Source organism: Schistocerca piceifrons, chromosome 1, assembly GCF_021461385.2.
Source record: "Schistocerca piceifrons isolate TAMUIC-IGC-003096 chromosome 1, iqSchPice1.1, whole genome shotgun sequence".
Taxonomy (NCBI): Eukaryota; Metazoa; Arthropoda; class Insecta; order Orthoptera; family Acrididae; genus Schistocerca; species Schistocerca piceifrons.
Window position 1 is genome coordinate 516,108,607 of NC_060138.1, and position 15,304 is coordinate 516,123,910.

The 15,304-nt window shown below is 36.7% G+C and overlaps 1 protein-coding gene across 2 annotated transcripts in view; it reads right to left on the minus strand.

The window, feature by feature from the left end:
• The window catches only part of LOC124797917 (ras GTPase-activating protein-binding protein 1), a 152,200-nt gene that overhangs the window by 50,529 nt on the left and 86,367 nt on the right, over nucleotides 1-15,304 (minus strand). For both annotated transcript variants that reach the window (XM_047261059.1, XM_047261052.1), the window contains exon 8: nucleotides 7,160-7,281. In XM_047261059.1, the coding sequence (XP_047117015.1) occupies nucleotides 7,160-7,281 (122 nt within the window). The remainder of the gene's footprint in view (nucleotides 1-7,159; nucleotides 7,282-15,304) is intronic.

Sequence of the window (15,304 nt, forward strand, 5' to 3'; positions counted from 1 at the left end):
TTATTATTATAAATGAATACAATACAGCTCTGTGTATTATAGCCTTTATGTGGTGTTAAGGAAGAAATGAAATGGGTAATTTCATGGGTTACAATGCAAGCAGGTAATGAAGAATAAAGAATCTATGCAACCAGCAACACAAAGGATGATTAGAAGCCGATGCTTATAGTTTATTAGGCCATGTAGAAGGTTAACAAGGTCTTACTGCTGCTGTAAAAACTAGAGAAAGTAGTTTGTGGTTTGGATTACCTGCTTTATTATTGAAGTTGATATTAATATATTTCGCAATTATGACTGCTCCATGTATAAATATTTTATAATCTTTGCCCAATTCTTATCAATTACAGAGGTCGCAACGCACTTCTGACTGACGGATATACAAGAGGCATTCAATAAGTAACGCTACACATTTTTTCTCGTCCAGTTCCAGTCGAAAAAATGCAGAATTCACTGTCAGACATCATGGAATATTCCCATTTCAGCACCTACAGTTTCATGAAGTTTCGATAGATGTCCTTCAAAAAGACATCTGTAATGAAAGTTTGTTCCAAGCAGGTATCTGTCGTTGAGTTTCCCTTGGAGGAAAACCACAGCATCACAGATACTCACTGGCGTGTGTAGAATGTCTACAGAGACATGGCAGTGAACAGTAGCACCTTGAGTCCTTGGGGAAGGAGTCTGTTATCATAGCAACCAGAATGTGCTAATCCGTGCGATCTCCCACATGCCAGCTGACACTCCTGCAACGTTGGAACATGTGGACAAACTTGAGGTGATTAATGGATCACATCAGATGCCTCACTGCGCAACTGGACTTCTCTGTTGTTGCTGCTGACAAACTCATCCACCAGTTGGGGTTCTGAAAGGTGTGTGCCCACTGGACTCCTCACCATATAACAGAAGACTACCAGAAGCAACGAAAGACCATTTGTTGTCCCAATGAAGTATACACTCCATGGGCAACAGCAAGAGGGTAACGGGGAGGGTACTGAAGCACAAAGACAATGGCTCCAACATCTATCAGCAGAGTGGTACCATGTGGGCATACAGCTTCTCCCAGTAAGAAGGCATAAAGTTGTCGCACTGAATGGATATTATATTGAAAAATAGGGTTTTGTAGCCTAAAGAGTGGGGAATAATATAGTGTATCAGAATACAGAAAAAAACCAACCTGCTTTCAGAAAAAAATGTGTTGCATTCCTTATTGAACACCCCTCTTATTTTTTCTGTTTAAATACACAAAATTATTAAAATATTGGATAGAAAATGAAAGCCAGGCTTGAATATGGAATAATGAGCTGAAATAATATTTACAAACATTCCTTTCTCACATGCTCACAAAAAAAGTACTTTTACTTTCGATGGAAGTGGAAATGGACATTTCCAAACTGACTGACTGATTAAATTGTGGAAGACCTTCACAGCCTCTGCCGCTCACTCAGTCTCCCTCCATTTACCAAGTGTGGAACACTGCCTTCTTCACTTAATGGAACAAATAAATAACTTAGTTTTTGTCACAGTAGGTGAAAAGTCAGATTAGGAATATGTAGAAAGTATAGTATTATTATTCTTTCTTTCTTTCTTTTCTCAGACATTATGTCTGGTCAAAAATGGAAAGTGACACGGACCTTGATCAAGCGTGACTTCCTTTTAACTGTACGGTATATGTTATATTGCATTTAGGAACTTTCGGGTAATTGAACATGTATCAATAATTACAGATTTCTGTAGTTGTATATATAAGTTTGGATATAATTGGTATAATGTCAACTTTATCCTGATGCCACATGTCATGGCTTCCTCAGCCAGTTGGATGTATTTTTCAATTTTTTCTCCTGTTTTCTTTTATATATTTGTTGTATTGGGTATGGATATTTCGATTAGTTGTGTTAATTTCTTCTTTTTATTGGTGAGTATGATGTCAGGTTTGTTATGTGGTGTTGTTTTATCTATTGTAATGGTTCTGTTCAAGTATAATTTGTATTCCTCATTCTCCAGTACATTTTTTGGTGCATACTCGTATGTGGGAACGTGTTGTTTTATTAGTTTATGTTGAATGGCAAGCTGTTGATGTATTATTTTTGCTACATTGTCATGTCTTCTGGGGTATTCTGTATTTGCTAGTATTGTACACCCGCTTGTGATGTGATCTACTGTTTCTATTTGTTGTTTGCAAAGTCTGCATTTATCTGTTGTGGTATTGGGATCTTTAATAATATGCTTACTGTAATATCTGGTGTTTATTGTTTGATCCTGTATTGCAATCATGAATCCTTCCGTCTCACTGTATGTATTGCCTTTTCTTAGCCATGTGTTGGATGCGTCTTGATCGATGTGTGGCTGTGTTAGATGATACGGGTGCTTACCATGTAGTGTTTTCTTTTTCCAATTTACTTTCTTCGTATCTGTTGATGTTATGTGATCTAAAGGGTTGTAGAAGTGGTTATGAAATTGCAGTGGTGTAGCAGATGTATTTATATGAGTGATTGCTTTGTGTATTTTGCTAGTTTCTGCTCGTTCTAGAAAGAATTTTCTTAAATTGTCTACCTGTCCATAATGTAGGTTTTTTTTATGTATTTGCGTACAAATATCACTCAATGTGAAACCCACAGTCACATCAACAAATTTTCATTATAATTGCTATTTTTGTGACTATAATTCTACCCCTTCCATTTTCAGCACATTTCAAAACTCTCTTGACAAGCAGTCAAGTGTCGAAAAGCATTTTTATACAGGGTGGTTCACAGAGATATGCAAATATTTTAATATGTTGCAAGTAAAACTAAAGAAAAAAAGTTCATATAAACATAGGTACACTAATGTTCAGCTACACAGTTACAGTTAATAAGAGATTTTGCCCGATTTTAACAACTTTGCTAATATGAAGCCATCACAAAACTGTACGAGGTTAAAGTAAAGCACAATTTCCATTTATTTTGTTTTATCGATCTGGTGAATAGAATGTCCCAGACATGTATCTACAGGAGTTTTCCAGAACATCCAGATAAGTAAAGAAGCAATTTCGTAAATTTTTATTTATTAACTACTTGGCCCAATTTGCTTTTTAAATTCCAGACAATTGCACAACGTATTCGACAAAAGTTGTAAAGAATTTAATTTTGGTGAAATGATGGTAATAAAGTTAACTGAAACTGTACGAATGTGTTGGATAATCTGCTTTTATTAATACCACAGCACACGTGAATTCATGTTACACCAGAAAAGAAACAAAGCTTAGTTTTAAGGAAGTTGTACATTGTACATACAATTTCACAATACCTTCACAATAAATGATCAAAAATGTCTCCACTGAGTTCAATGCATTCAATGCATGTATGAACAGCTTTTGTTGCTCACTTCAGTTGCACCCGGACTGTTCTTAATTTCGTCTACTGCATTCATAATGCAAGCAAGCAATGCCTCATGTGTATTGACTCTGTCCTCATAAACTAGGTCTTTTATCCATCCCCATACACAAAAATCCATTTGTGTTAAATTGGGCGATCTGGGTGGCCACAGACATGTAGCACCACAATCAATCCATTTCTGGGGAAAATGTTCGTTTAAATGTGTAGTAATGGCATTAGTGAAATGTGGAGGCAGGCTGTCATTTTGAAAATACATTTGCAATCGCGTAGCAAGTCGAACATCTTTGAACAAGTGGGGCATTTCTTCTTGAAGGCATTGCAAGTACGTCTTGCCAGTTAGACGTCCTGGGAAAATGAATGGTCCAATAAAATGTGTGTTGATTACACCACACCACACCACACATTTACGCTTAATCATTATGAATGCTAGACAGAGAACTTGTCTCCTGTAACATTCGAAATACTCCACTAATGGTTCGTGCATTCGGAATCCTCAGTGCCTGATAAAATACGCGATATTTGTTAACTGCAGCTGTAGCATTACCCACCATATCGGCATATTCTTTTGTCAATTTGAAACACATCCCTATTTCGTAAACCTACAAACTACAACAGTTACTATGTGGTTTCACTTAAATACACAGTTGTTATGTTCCTTCACTGAACAATACAGACATCTAACTTGTTTCAAGGTTAGGAAACGACTGAAACAGCTCACTAACAGTTGCCACCAAAGACATAAGCATTTACTTACAGACATCTAACTTGTTTCAAGCTTAGGAAACGACTGAAACAGCTCACTAACAGTTGCCACCAAAGACATAAGCATTTACTTGTATAATAATCTTTGCTTCTCTGGATGTTCTGGAAAACAGCTGCAGATACATGTCTGGGACATGTTTTATTAGATTCACCAGATCAATAACAACAAAATAAATGGAAATCATGCTTCACTTTAACCTCATATAGTTTTTACAATGGCTTCATATTAGTGAAGTTGCTAATTTCAGGCAAAATCTTTTATTACCCATAACTCCGTAACTAAACATTTGAGGACCTATGTTTATATGAACTTTTTTCTTTAGTTTTACTTGTAGAATAACAAATTAAAATATTTGCTTATCTGCATGAATCACCATGTATATCCAACTATTTCTTTTGACAAGAACCTCTTAGAAAGTCCATAGCACGACAATTTAAAGACGCAAAAATTGGTAAAAGTGGGACAAACGTAACAAATAAATTTTATTTCTCAATTCAATAAACTTTACCAACAGCCGTACACTTCGGGTTATTTCATTTCATATATCAAATGCAATGTTTCGGCAATCCAAAATTACCATCTTCAGGCCCCTGCATAATAAAGGAGTATACATGTAGTGATATAAGGGTGTTCAAGTTAAGCTTACAAGTGACAGGTAAGCATAATACCTCAAACTTGAAAATAATGGAAGTATTAGCATTATATCAAATCTGTGTGTCCATCCAGCACAATAGACTAAAATGTATGTATGCATTTGTTAATAGCATTAAACCAAACCTCTCTGTATATATAGCACAATATACTATGTCACATAATAAGGTATGAATTACAATAGTTTGCATATTTACATCCTAGGCAAAATCACATATGGTAAGACAAGTAGTTGTCACAGTATCAAAAATAACTTGACACAAAACCCAATGGCAGTCTATATATTAAGAGAAAATATCATGCATAGCAAACACTAAGAATATTCACAACTAACTTGTGGCCTAGGTTATAAAGTAAATCGGAATAAAAGATATGATTGGTTTCATTTACATCACTGAAGAGGTTGGCATTACCACAGTGAACCAAACAAACAAACAAGAAAGTCAAATCCTACTTAAGCAAGGCAAATCCTTGAAGTTCACAGCCGACTACTTCATACAATGTCATTGGGAGTATGACCTATCTATAGATGCCAAGCCATCTAAATACTAAGACCTAAAAAGTTGTGTAGCGATAAGGTACACGAGTACGGGGAAGGTAAATGGGTATGCAAGTCCACTACAGTGTTGAAGCGAATACCATAAAATGAGTATCTTTTCTATCTGCATGAATACCAAAACCCATCTGTAGTAAAAACATAACTGCATACACTCTAAACTGTATGGAGAAGCAAGGACCACACTAACACGCTAATAAACTAACTGGGTCCTTATCATACTCCTCAGGTGTAGTCAAGACATACCAAATTCCCACAAGTGAATTGGTGACTGTGTCAGTTTGGGTCTAAAAGGCTGTTGGCATTATAAGGAAACAATAATTACTTCACTGTCCTAAATATAAAAGTAGCGTAAAAGATACCGATAACCTAAAAACACGATCACTACTAAATGCTGTCAACCAAGGGAGTACACTGCTATAAAGTGGATCCAAAGAATTGCAGAAGACAAGATCTACGAGTTCATATGAAAGTTAGACAGTAAGCTTCAGGTAAACAATCAGTGCGTAATAGTAAGGTTGAAAAATTACATTCATGCTAAGAATCTTTGACAACAAAATATATAGGAAAAGAACTGTATAATGTAGGAAACACAATGGTGCAACATGCAAGGGCTCAAATAATGTAGAGGTATATAAATATTGCTAAGCAAAAGTTTCACCTATCATCCAAAGGAAAGTCCCCAAAAATAACAGTATTAGTTTACTACAATAAGTTCCAACAATTATGTACGACTAGCCCCTACGTGCCAAAATCAGTAGGGGTTATTCTAGCCGAAACGCTACTACAGTTATGACAGAGATCATCCCACTAGAATACAAAGAGTTGCTGCCAAACTACATGTCTCACTCAGTGATCCGACTATATCACGGTGAACCTCCCTGAAAACCTAGTATCGGCAAACAGGTTTTGTCAAAGAAATGATGGCAGCATAAACAGTGACCACTATCTAGGTATTCACAACTAAAATGACGACCTCACTGCGCCCTATTATCAGTCAAATCAATCTCCCGTATGACTTCTGTAATAGAGTCCCATTTGACTACTGATATGAGTACTATTAATAGAGACAATCTGTACAAAAAGGAACGTCATATGCTAACCAATGGATGTAAAATGCTTAACAAAGACCTATTATACCTCAAGTTAAGACTATTTCAATGTAGGAATATGGTAGTTCGAACTGAACCCAAATGTATTGGTCCATTGTATACAATAAAACACAAAAATGATCCACTATTACTAAAGTTGATCCAGGAAAATATATAAACATCAAAATACGGTAACACTACTGTTGATGTCGAAAACAAAATGGAAGATAAATAAAACGTAACAATAACTCTTCAACTGTCATCTTATACCATTTGCCGGAAGTTGAAATAGCAATGTTAACATGTGTTAAATATAGATAAACTGATCTCTATGAAAAGAGAATGAACGATTATATGTAAATGCTACATCACACGTAATTTATTATGCAGGGGCCTGAATATGGCAATACCGAATTGCTGAAACTGGTAGCATGATATATAAAGTAAAATAACCCAAAATATACGGCTGTTGGTAAAGTTTTTTGAATCGAGAAATACATACCAGCTGATGTCCACTGGCCATAATGGACCAAAAGAGAATAAATTGTATGGTTGTAACTTGAACCGGACAAATGTAAATTACTACTAGTATTTAGATACAAGCATCTTAAATTCACCATTAAGCATGATACATTCCGCATTAAAATAGAGGGCAGCTGCAACCCATATACAGTTTATATCTTTCATTTACTATTATTCTTATGAATATTAAAAATGTTACTTGACTTACAGGTGATGATGTCGGTTTTACTGCAGCACCTGTAGCTGTTGCTATTGATGAGAATGATGCAGTACCAACACCAATTCCACCAGTTTTAACTAGTGTTGCATATGTTTTTGGTTCGCTGGATGCTGTAAAATAATAATGAAATACATTAAGCAAGGCAACAAAAGACTAGAAGTGTGTGTGTGTGTGTGTGTGTGTGTGTGTGTGTGAGAGAGAGAGAGAGAGAGAGAGAGAGAGAGAGAGAGAGAGAGATACTCAGCATCCATAACATTACAAAAACAAAGGAACTACATATTGAGAACATTATTTCTACAAGAGAAAGGAAATACCATAGTTCCTATGGACAAACAATACACTGACAAACAACAAAACAATTATTTACACAATAAAAATATTAAAAACTTGAGAACACCCAACAAAAATTTCTATAGAAAAAAAAAAATTAAAAATATGGACTACATACTGGATGACAGAAGAAAGGGAAAATTAGTACACACTGCACCGCCACCCCCTGCATTATTATGGCATAATGCCATCCGAGCTAGAAGATGGAATATGTGCACTTGAAATGCAGCGAACAGTTGAAACTAGCCAAAAGCGTGAAATTAAACCGTTTCAAATAGATTGACTGCCTCACCACAAAAGATTGATAAAAGCCAAATCTCTTTAGCTAACCGACAAAAATAACTTCATTTTTCTGCAAGGCGATTAATGCTCAACTGTCAGAAAGGTGGAAATAAAACCTGAAACTAATAATATATTTTAGCCTTCGTAATTATGCGAACATATTTTAAATCATTTGATAGCTCCTGGCCACAGAAATCCATTTTGTTTTCATTTAATGTGATAGCAATAAATGAAGAGGAAACAGCAAAAATCACTAAATGTAAACACAGGTCAAGTGGAGACTACCCACCTCCCCACAACAACACAGACTGCTCTGTGGATCAGCCCCGGATCTCCGATATTTCCCAACTGGGGCAATATTAGATAGTGGCGCCCAGTCACACATCTGTAGCCAGAAGCGGGAGAAGGTACAACTCATACACCACTCAACTGCACATTTACAAGAGCCCAACCGGAACTGCTCAAATGAATCTAATGTAAACAGCTGTCATGTCACACTCAAAAGAGGCAATTTGTTGTTAGGAAGCATTGCATAGTCTTCCTAAAGCTTTTGACACACTTTGCTGTTGGCAGACGCTTGTATGAGCACTGTGTTTTATTGTTGTATATGGCGTATTTCCTTTGTGGCTTAAGTTTTATTTTTGTTTTCTTCTCTCGTTCATGTTTTGTTGCTGCAGTATTATTCTGCAGAAGTGGGGTACAATAATATCCTTGTTAGAGTATTGGTTCTTACTAGTCAAAATCACAAAAATTTAACTGAAAACTAAAACAATGAAAAATTCCCGGAATTCTAAAGAATTCCCGGGTTTTTCCCAGTTTTCTCCAGGATGAAAAAATTCCTGGGTTTTTCCCGGCTCTCCCGGGTCGTATACACCCTGTTTACAATAGTTATAAATTTACTCTTTTTAACTGCACGAAGAACTGCTTAACAGTGGTTTGTACAGCCCTTTCTGCCTAACACACAAAGTGGCGAATACGGAAACGCAGGCACAATAGAACATAGCATTAAGTCCAAAGTGCATACATTCGAAATTACGCACTTAACCACAATGTCTCAAATAATTTAAGTTTCTTTTGAATAACTTGCAGTTCTTATCAGCAGTTGAACTACTGCAGACAAATTTTTTCCAAGTGCCTAGCAGAAGAAAGAAAATAACAGCTATCTATGATGTTACATTATGGTCCACCAAGTACACCAATAGGAACTTTCATTGACATGACATTGTTGACATGAATTATTTTACAACAATTCCTGTAGCACAGTTATAATTTTCGAACAATGTATATCTTTTACCAACAATGAAATGGTTTCATGTTTATTCTCTGTGGGAATCACAAAAAGGCAGAAGTGCCTAATGCACAAAAACAAGCAACTTAGTAAAAGAGAAACTAATGTGTTCACATTTCTTGCAATTACTAGTTTTATTTAGAGAGAACTGGAACAGAGTGAGAAATGGTCACGGCCACTTTTCTGCATATTGTGCCGCATACTTCATCAGACTTGTAAACTGTAGTGATGCAAACTGACAATGCACAAATGGCCGAACTTTATCACTACTGTTTTGCTGAAAACGTGAAATGAAAGTGCAACCAGATATTATTATGTCTGACATTTTTCTGAAAAATGTTTACACTGTCAAAAATTTTTTTTACACTTTTAGTACAGGGTGGAATCTGAATTACACATTATATTAAGTGTTTCTGTCACTGTGGTAAAAACTGAGGTGTTACTATGTCCAGAGTACAAGACCAACAAAAGCAGTGAATTATTTTCTGCATCTGGTAAAATGACATTTTGTATGTAATATGGGAAATTATTCTTCCTCATTTCTCCAGATTTTGCTATGCGATTACAGGATTTTGCAAGTAGACAGTTTTTTTTTTAACTCGAGGTTCCTGAAGACAGAATTAAAGCTGCAAAAGTAATCCACTGATACTTATCACCAGTACGTTGCATACAATGTTAACACTCACTGACTATACAAGAAACACACTTATTTTCACTTGAAATGATACGAAATCTGGTTTTCACTCAGTTCTTGCATGAAACCAGGCTGATAGGCTTTATACACAGCATTTCAGGGGATAAAACAAGAAGCTTTGTCTTCTTACCAGCATGAATTTCTCTGTAGTATTACCTGTACATGACATCTCTGCATGTTTACTTTCAGTAAACAATGATTAACACTCATTTCATTTGCACTTCAGAAAGCACAAGCACAGTCTCTTTGCTCTCCCTCAGTAACTATGAACTGACTCAAAAGCAATTAGACTAGTTGTTCTCTCACACTTTTGCAAGCTTCATTTTGACACTAACTTCATCCTTCATGTAAACCTTTCTTCCAGTTATACTACTTACACAATTCGTGTTCAGATTTTATGAAACGAAAGTGGCTCTGCACACTGTTTAATTTCAGAGTTTCTCTAGAACTTGCATAAGAACATATGCCATCAGAGAACTTGCATAAGAACATACGCCATCAGTATACATATACGAAGAAAAAACAAAGAAAATTAGTTCAGTTTTATCTCCATTGTTAAACATTTAGCAATACAGAGATGGTCAACTGCTAATTCCTAAGGTATGCTGAAAAGTAATGCACACATGCTCTTAGAACAAGACCTAAATGGCCTTAAATATGTGCCACGTGGCACAGAGAAGGTAATTTTCTCCTCTGTATGTATGTGCCGTTTGAATGAGTTGGGTTCAGCAGTGTGTTTTGAGCAGTGGAATTATAGAGATGTATTCTAGTGCTACGTCAACACAACTTGAGATTGTGCTGTTATCATTTCAAGCCTGTTAATGGTGACAGTGCTGCTGATAGATCTACTGTTAATCAATGGGTAGCAAAATTTCATGGTTGAGGGCCTGAAAAAGACAATTGTTGATGGAACATGTAGCAGACATCCAATCACTGCCACAGACGATAAACATCGCAAACCTATCAACAATTTGATTCAAAATCACCAGCTAATCACCCAAAAGTGTATCGTAAGCCATATTGGAATATCCAATGAATGTGTCTGCTTCACTGTTGAACAATTAATACTGTGAAATCTGTGCACAATGGTTACCACATTGTCTCTCAAACAAGAGCAAACAGCATTATTTGGAATGCTGTAAGCAACTTTTGCAATGTTACTGTGATGACGATGACGTTTGGTTTGTGGGATGCTCAACTACACAGTCATCAGCACCTGTACAAGGTCCCAATCTTTAAACAGTCCAATCTCACCAAGTTCATGAATGATGATGAAATGAAGAGGACAACATGAACACCCACTCCCCGGGCAGAGATAATCTCCAACCCAGCTGGGAATCGAACCCAGGACCCCGTGATCCAGAGGCAGCAATGCCAGCCACTAGACCACAAGCTGCAGACTCACTACTGTGATAAAGGAGACAACTCACTTTTGAATATTGTGATGGCAGACAAGTCATGGGTCCATTGTTGAGACCCAGAAGAGAAACGACAAAAAGTGCTGTATTCCAACATCTGTCACCTTCTCAAGGGGCAAGAGTTTAGGACACAACAAAAAAAATTATTTTCACTGTGTTTTGGGATGCTCTCCAAGTTTAAGTGACCAACTATGTGGTATGAGTGGCAATGGAAAATTCTTCTCAGCACATTCAGACTAAAAAAAAAAACCACCTCCAAAGCTGAGTTTGACATGTTAGAGACAACAGAGCATCAGTATTCTTACAAAATGACAATGCTTGTCTACACACGTCACATGTAACTGGTGCCTTGCAATTCTAATTTCTTTCTCCTCTCCCCGTACTCTGAAGAGAGACCTCAAAGATAATCATTACACCTCGGCCAATGAGCTGAAGGCAGCTGTCCAGTCCTGAATTCGAGACGAGTTTGAAAAATGTTTCAGTGACTGAATAAAAAAGCTTATTATACATTGGGAGAAATGTGTTAGTCTTAACAGTGACCATGATTTTGAAGCTTCAGAATTTTATTTTAATGTAACTTTTAACTGAACTACCTAACTGTTTTTGTCGGTGTTCTACAAGCACATGTGCAATATTTTTCAGCCTACCCTCGCAGATTCAAGTGAATAGCAACTATAAACAACTGCATCAGAGAAACTATCAATGAAAATTTAAATTCACTTTACAAATTAGGATCCAGTGTGTCGCGTTATCTGCCTACCACTGTTTCGACAATCAACACTATGTGCCAGCCATGTTGCACACGCACTGTCTGCTGCAATTCCAATAAGTGTATATTCTGCAAGCTGCCTGGCGAGCTACGAGTCGGGCAATTTTCAACTTTCTATTCTTAGTGTTTTTCTTTGGCATTTTCTTCCTGTATAAAAAAAAATTTCAGGGCAGGTTTCAACGTGACAGATTAGACCATTACCTTGTAAGAACTTTCACAAACAGATGCACTATACTACACTATGTCAAATACAGTGATGATGCCCTCTATTTAATCTGTGAACCAACATCAGAAGCTGACCAGTTGCACAAAAACAAACAATACACAAACTGTTAATATGCATCATGGAAAAACATTACAACCAGATAAACTTCTTAGATATAACAACTAAAAACAAAAACAGCATAGCTGAAATTTATCGTAAACGCACACAATTGTATATCAGACCTTAAATCACCCAAAATAACTAGAAATCGCCATATTTAGAGCAACAAACAATAGGTACAATACAAAAGTAAAAAAATGAGCACACAAAATGATGATATAAAGAATGCATAAAAAGAAAATGAGAGTCAAGGTGATAGACAATGGTATACAACCATACTCTTCGACATGAAATAACAAACATCTTCCTAAGGCAAGACAAAGATGGCATTCAGAAACAAAATTCAGTCCAAAAGTACATCCTAAAACAAAAAAAGGAAAGCCACCTACCAGAAGGCAAGAATATACCAAATAGAATGAAACATACGTTATGAAAGCTATGTAAGACACACCAGCACATTTGAAACCTGATACAAAGAATAAATCAGAGCTGGAAGTATAGGACAAGTCACTCAACTTCTGCAGAACATTTAAGAGAAATAAATCACAAGCCATTTGAATGAGAGAAAGACATGAAAATAGGATAAATAATGTCTGCGATAAGACACATCAAGGACTTAACAGTCTCCAGGGGTGCAGCAGTGCTGATGCTGCACAATTCATGCAAAGTCAGGTAAGCAGTTCTTTATTACTGTTTCCGTTGTTGATTACTATGATTAGACAGGATTTTTATGATTTGTTAGTGTTTTTTGTGGCTCAGTTACCATGTTGTAAAAAGTACTTCAAGAGTAATTAAATATTAAAAGGCACACAATTATCAACTACAGCAAAGAATATGGAAGTAACTTATAAATTTCTGAACTGGAGATTGTGTGCTGGTCCTGTACCTGGTCCAAATATTAGACTTGCTGATGTTAAGTATGGTGCAGATAAAGTACTCATTTCATTCTAGCGTTCTTATTCCTTTGTACAGAAATTTGCTGGACACCATTCTAATATTATGCAATAAATCTTTTCACATTGGAGGAAAAAAAAAAAAACTGTTTCGTTTAACCACTCAATTGCCCTCATCTACAAGAGAAGTTTGAAAAGTTTGCCAAATTACCACCAGCTAGCAGTGTTAGCACAATGAGGTTCCATGTAATGTCGTCATCCTTTATGAGAAGACATGTGAGGCATCAATGCTCCAGGTGGAGCAGACATCTGTGTTGTTGCTTCTGTGTAGTGATATAAAGAAAGGAAGAAACAAAGAAAGGCAGGCAGAGCAGGGGACTTTAAGTCTTTAAAGTAAAATATAATTATTGGTTTAAAATATATGTAATCTATAATCATTCTTTTGGTCTAAAAGCCTTTCTGGATGTCCTGTTCCGAGGGGACAGCACAGGACAGGACAGGACAGGAAGATCGAGATTCGAGGGGTAGGTAAGTACTTCATAAAGCAAGGTATGGAGAGAGGAAAAAAAGAAACCATGATCTAACTTGCCAAACAAAAGCGTTGGTATGTTGATAGACACAGAGACACACACACACACACACACACACACACACACACACACACACACACACACACAAAATTCAAGAATTCAAGCTTTCGCAACCCACGGTTGCTTCATCAGGAAAGAGGGACAGAGAGGGAAAGACGAAAGGATGTGGGTTTGAAGGGAGAGGGTAAGGCTTTTTGCCTTTACATATGTCTGCTTTGTGTGTGTGTGTGTGTGTGTGTGTGCGGGTGTGTGTGCGCGTGCATATACCTATCCCTTTTTCCCCCTAAGGTAAGTCTTTCCGCTCCAGGGATGGGAATGATTCCTTACCCTCTCCCTTAAAACCCACATCCTTTCGTCTTTCCCTCTCCTTCCCTCTTTCCTGATGAAGCAACCGTGGGTTGCGAAAGCTTGAATTTTGTGTGTGTGTGTTTGTGTCTCTATCAACATACCAACGCTTTCGTTTGGTAAGTTACATCATCTTTGTTTTTAGATATATTTTTCCCCACGTGGAATATTTCCCCTCTAATATATATAAACACAAAGCATTAAATAGTGCATTTATATCATATTACAGATTGGTAACTATCTCAGCGTGGTATTTTGCCAATAGCTTGCAAACTGTGTCATTTTCAAGCACAGATTGTAAATTTTTTCTCACCTAGTTCATCTGTTGTATATTACTGCTGCGGACTTTGATGTATGATACCACAACTTAGCACTGTGTTAGCTGAAGTGATAATGAAGGAACAGGTGTGTGTTTGCAATTGTAAAACAACAGTGGAATGGTACAAGACAATGTTATTTGCAGAGAGTGCACTTCATACATAGGTGCACTCACTTGAGGGTTAAACTTCCTGCCAGCCTCGCCTATATATGCTATTTCGCAATTGCTACATTCCAATTTGTACACAGCAGACCCTGCATACTTACTGCTGAGGGGGGCACTCATTATGAACATAATTTACCAGTAATTAAGCCAACATTCACATCTTTGTTTCTAAAAAGCTTAGGCAGATCATTGGAGAGAGTCCCCACGAACAAGACTCTTACAAATCTTGATTTCAAAAGCAATGGGGTGTGGAAAACTTTATGCCCAATTGCTGATGTTCTTGCTTCTTTATCCTCTTTACCTACTACTGCAGCACAGTAAGAAATGCTTACTGTGATGTGTTTCAAGTTCCCTAATTCTTTTCTTATCACAGATGAGCTGAGCTGTATCTCACTAATATGGTGTACCATAGATTTGAAGCTCCTGATTCTGGTGCTTGATGTCTGGCTTTGTTGATTACTGAATGCATGCACTGTACAGGCACTTCAAATTTTAGCCAATTTACTGCAAATTACTAGGCTTTTGTGGCAAACTTGATTCGCTATGTATCACGCTACTGTCACTTTATCTTTCCTTTTCGCCTGGTCATGCAGACCTTTATGTATTTGCTTATGCAATCTTATGAGTTCTTGTGTAACATGTATTTTAATCTACCTGTTTTTATGTAGTTTTATATTCCCGTGAGTGTATTATGGCTAGTTTTTCATGTCACATT